A 5000-nucleotide genomic window follows, 5' to 3' on the forward strand; every position below is an offset into this window, starting at 1 on the left:
ACTCCAGTTTATCAGCTGCAAAGTGAATTTTATCTCTGTCAGCATACAGGATAGTGTTCCCTTGGTCTGTCTTTATGTAAAGCTTTTGATTTCTTGCCACGACCTCATCATTCCCTATAAACAGCTGGCCAGTGATGTTGCCATAAGCAGAGCGGGCATTTACGGTCACATTTGCCGTTGACTGAAGTGTAAGGTCAGAATTCTGAAAACAAAGACATGTTAATTAAATTAATTTAATAACTAAAGTAAATGATTTTGTTTTGTTGTCATATGCATGTACTATTGCACGGGTATTTATTGGTGTGGGCATGGAGATTTTTCCATGATTTTTAGTCTGAAGGAAAAATATTAAATTAGATAAATGTTTCAGAAAAACTGATATGTCAACAACAACTGATTGACCCTTACAGGGAACGAATATTTATTCTTGAAACTAATTTGTCTCGTACCTGGTACCTTATAACAGCCATAAGAACAGGCGCCTCATGTATTTTATTGGAAATAATTTCCATATCAACACTAAATAATTACTGTGGCATTTCAACACATGCCAAGGAAGCATCTCTATACACTCCTGACAATGTCTTTTGGACTAGACTTGGGTATGCACATAATTTGCGACACATGAAATCAACACTTTAAGTTGAATAGAAATAAAATTTACCAAGGGGGAAAAAAGTATATAAAGTATGGTACCTATTCCTTATTCCAACCTGGCGCCAGTTGCTTAAAGGCTGGATAACTTTATTTGGTGGATAAGTCACTAAGCGATAGTTTCAATCCGTACAAAGATTTATCAGTGTTTGCTCACATAACTGAGAACATGATGAGTACTCAAATTAGGACATCTAAGTAAATGTGTGCATGAACATTAACATCATGGCCAACTTTATTTTAGATTCAGAGCTCCATGGATTCCTTCCAAAAGCCAGTCAAAAAAAGTAAAGCAGAGGAGACTGAGGCTAGCAGGACATGCTAGCCAACATCATGAGCTGATACTGCACTCTGTTGTTTTGTAGGACTGCCCCTTGACGGACACAACAGTAGCCCAGGGAGGGGGGGGGGGGGGGGACTGCCATATATGGGCTATATAGGTATGTGCCGCTGTGAAGGGTATGGTTTTCAAGCAGTTTACTCTAGCATAGGGTATATAAATCAGAGCGTTTGGGTCTAGAATAGGGTATCATTTTTCATGAAACTGACCAGATTTTATCTAGACTAAGGAAACCAGGAATTGCTACTCAAAAAAATGAAAAAATGAAATCGGCAAGTTTAAATTTTCACAACTCAGCCTCAACAGCGTTGATAGATGACTATCATAAACGCTACTGGATACTATTAACTGTCAAAAATCGGGATTCAGACGGAAATTGGTGGTATTAATACTGGTTAAAATTAAACAATTTATTGTCTTGATAATGCGTACGTACGTGCTTGGATTGCTGGACAAGTATAAATAAATCTTTTTTTAAGAAAGAAGTGATTGTGGTAAAGGTTTTGTTATGGCTTTGCTTTAGATTGTGCTAGTGACCTCAGTTTCTGGAAAACAGCTACTCTAGGATAGGAGTGATTCGGGGAGTTTACTCTAGTATAGGGTAGCAAAATCTAGCTGAAACTAGCTCTGGTATAGGCTAAGGGTTCCAGGGTCCCAGCGGCACATCCCCACCCAGAAATTCCTAAAGTACCCCCCCCCCCCCTCCTCCCCGGGACCAGTAGAGGGAGGCCAAGGATGATGTATGTAGGTATGCTGAGGTTGGACGTAGGTCTTCAGGAGATGCGGGACATCGCGGCAGTGATGAGGAATGCCGACTGCTGGAGAAGGCTTGTTCATGCTTCTCTTGGAGTTTTACCCACCTCACTAACTAATTAACTTTATGAAATACTGAACTACGGATATCAGATTTCCAGCATTCTCATTGGCTTGCTGGACAGTCAGGCTATCAATATAATCATATACCTGATGTACCTAAAATAAAGTCAAGGAACCTGTCAGCAATAAAGCGAGCGGAAAACATTAAATTTTTTTGCAGCTCTCAGAAAAAATGGCCAACAAAAGCTGTTTTGGAGCAAAATAGACCGAGGCAGAAATCAATGCTTTTAAGTTGACAATACTACCCCCGGGAAAACCATGGAGTTTTTAATAAAACAATTATTCTACTCGGGCTTGCTAGATATAAAATGCTTATAACCAACTCGGTGCTACATGCCTCATTGGTTATCTATCACTTCATATCCAGTGCGCCCTCACAGAATAATAATTATTGTTAAATATTTTCTACTCCAGGCCTAAGTAATGTTCAAAGGCCAGATAACTTTCCCCGGTGGATAAGTCACTGATCTTTGAACTACTGGGCCTGGGCAGTGTCTCATGGTGCCTTTTTGTGTGTATATCCACATCGACACCATCGACCCCAAACAAGGTGGGAAATATCTTGAGAACCTTCACTGTTCAAATTTTATTTTTTTAAAAGAAAATCTCATTCATCTAGTTGAAGAGCATCTCGTCAACAACATGACATGATCTTACCTGGCTGGGTCGAATCAAATTTGCTCTTAACTCTTTGACAAACTCAGCTTCACCATGATAGAGCTTTAGGCCTTGATCTGTTATTCTAAGTTTGCCCATACCATCCTAAAAGGACAAAACAATAGGTCATGCTATCACCATTAGCCTTAAAGGTAATATCGCCAAATGAATGCCATTACAAATCGATGACTTAATAACATTTAGTCAGCACCTAAGAGCTAACAGTTGAACTAAATGCATGTATGAAGTTGTGGTATATTTACCAGGTTAAAGTCCATAACTCTCATGACCCAAATGACAAGGGAAAGATTAATGATGGTGATAACCATTATAAGTAGGATAAGAAAGTAGACAAAGCGCTTTCTCCATCCATAGATACCAATGGTATAAATAACAGTTGCTGGATCTTGGTTGTTCCAATCAATCTCCTCTCTTTCTTGTGCTGGCATTTTGGTTGGCTGTCAATTTCTCGAAGGACCCTATAATGAAGTAATCAAAGGCTTGATGTCATCTGCCACTAAGCTACATTTGAGGTGCTGGAGCTACTGGCCATTAAACCAGGTTCCTATAAACTGGTAGGATTTAAATGTCAAAGGGAAGCATCACTATGATCAATCTCATCCCCAGAGTCTGCTTTTCTTTTGGTCAGCACCAAGAACAGGGACTCTGGCCACTTTCAAGGCAGGAAGTCTGCAAATCACGAACTTCCGGCTTGTCTACACATGTTCAGAAATTTGAAACAGTGGTTGTGAACGGTTACAAAAATGGACCTCCACTACGACTGCGCATAAATCGGAAGTGGCCGCCAGAGTCTGCGTTCTTGGTGCTGACCAAAAGAAAAGTGGACTCTGGGGACGAGATTGCACTGTGATATTGTAATGAAGGCGATAATAAAACCCTTTTCCTAAGACCAGTGAATTCCTGCAATGACCAGTCAATTAATTCATGCATTAACTGAGTCAAATATTCACCCTCTCCTTTGTTACTAATTAACTGCAGGTATACTGATTAAACTTTCATTATATGAAAAAAAGCTGTCATAAAAATTACAAAAACCACTTGAAGGAGTAGCAATCAGGAGTAGGAATGGCACAGTGACCAGTGAGATCACTCCCCTCCCACCAATGTGGCCCGAGTTAAATTCCCAGCCTTGGCATCACATGTGAGTTGAGGTTGTTGGTTCTCTTCTCTTCTCCGAGAAGTTTTTCTTCCGGTACTGTCATTTCTCATTCTCCTCAAAAACCAAAATGTGATTTGATATAAGCTGATTCAATTTGTACAGTGTTCCCAATTATTGACCCAGCGCTAAATACAGTTGGTACTCAAATGAAGTTCATTATTCTTCGATGAAATGATATATAAAATGGATCATATATGAACTGCGGATATGAAATTGATATGAATTGGTATGAATTCCGGCTTCTTTACGCAATTGCAAAAATTGCTTTCATAACTGCGAGGATCATAGCTTCACTTGATTTCATTATTCTTAAACTCGTTAAAAATTAGAAATGGATGATGTATTGATCGTTATTCTCAAATCAAGAGATGAAGCAAGAATATTCTATAAACACAAGATAGAAAAAATAGGAAAGGAAAAGGAAAGGAAAGCAAAAGAACTTTATTTAAATGTGTCTAAGTTGTTCTAGCGCTGGAGCACTTTTAATAGTTCATTAAGAGTGTCAGTTAAAGGTGTACAAATCACTCCTTTTGGGATACTGATTAAATCACTGTAAATCTAAAGACTTTTCACACAGCACTGATTTCCTCATCTAATAGAAAAAATATCACACAACAAGGCACAATACTGACAACATCAAGCACACAATACAATAATTATAATAATGACAGTGATACTTCTTATTAAACTTAAAAACCAAGTATGTTGCTGTTCAGTTTTTCCTGAAAAATTCAAAATTTTAATATTATTGTCTGCTTTTCATTGTGCTAGCATCAACATAATCTGGTGAAATACACTACAATACAAAAAAGAAACTGCTTTAACAAAGCGTAAATGAAGGGAACAAAGCCTCAAATTATATTAGGTCCCCGCTACAGAGACATTACTCATCTCAAAAGCAATTATCACGGCTTTCAAATTAATTAATCAGCACTATGCGAAAACTAAAGAAATGGAATCACAGTACCACTGACTGAACAATAAACAATTATTTTATTTTCGACCGCATTAAAGATCTAGAGCTTTCTGGTTAGTTTTGACAGATAACAGACATTTTAAAAATACTAACGATGAAGTGATCGTGAAACAGTTTTTGATTAATGCAATGGTATCATAACCACATAGCTGAGAACATGCGAAAAAACCACAGGTTAAGCTCAGAGGAAAAAATTTGGCTGGCTAAAATATTTGGAAAACGCGGGTTCGTTTTACAACTAATCGTGACATAAAACACGATAGTAATTAAGTTCACCTAAAACAATTTAATAAAGAGACGAGGTATTTAGAGACATG

General features: G+C 38.0%; 1 protein-coding gene across 1 annotated transcript in view; it reads right to left on the reverse strand.

The window, feature by feature from the left end:
- Window positions 1-5000, reverse strand: part of LOC137999572 (zeta-sarcoglycan-like) — a 15159-nt gene that overhangs the window by 9358 nt on the left and 801 nt on the right. The window contains exons 2-4 of the mRNA XM_068845381.1: window positions 2791-3006; window positions 2528-2632; window positions 1-202 (exon numbers count right to left, since the gene is read on the reverse strand). The exon at window positions 1-202 is cut by the window's left edge and continues 6 nt beyond it. Of these exons, the coding sequence (XP_068701482.1) occupies window positions 1-202; window positions 2528-2632; window positions 2791-2976 (493 nt within the window). The 5' untranslated portion in view covers window positions 2977-3006. The remainder of the gene's footprint in view (window positions 203-2527; window positions 2633-2790; window positions 3007-5000) is intronic.

The sequence above is a fragment of the Montipora foliosa genome, chromosome 4, assembly GCF_036669935.1.
Source record: "Montipora foliosa isolate CH-2021 chromosome 4, ASM3666993v2, whole genome shotgun sequence".
NCBI lineage: Eukaryota > Metazoa > Cnidaria > Anthozoa > Scleractinia > Acroporidae > Montipora > Montipora foliosa.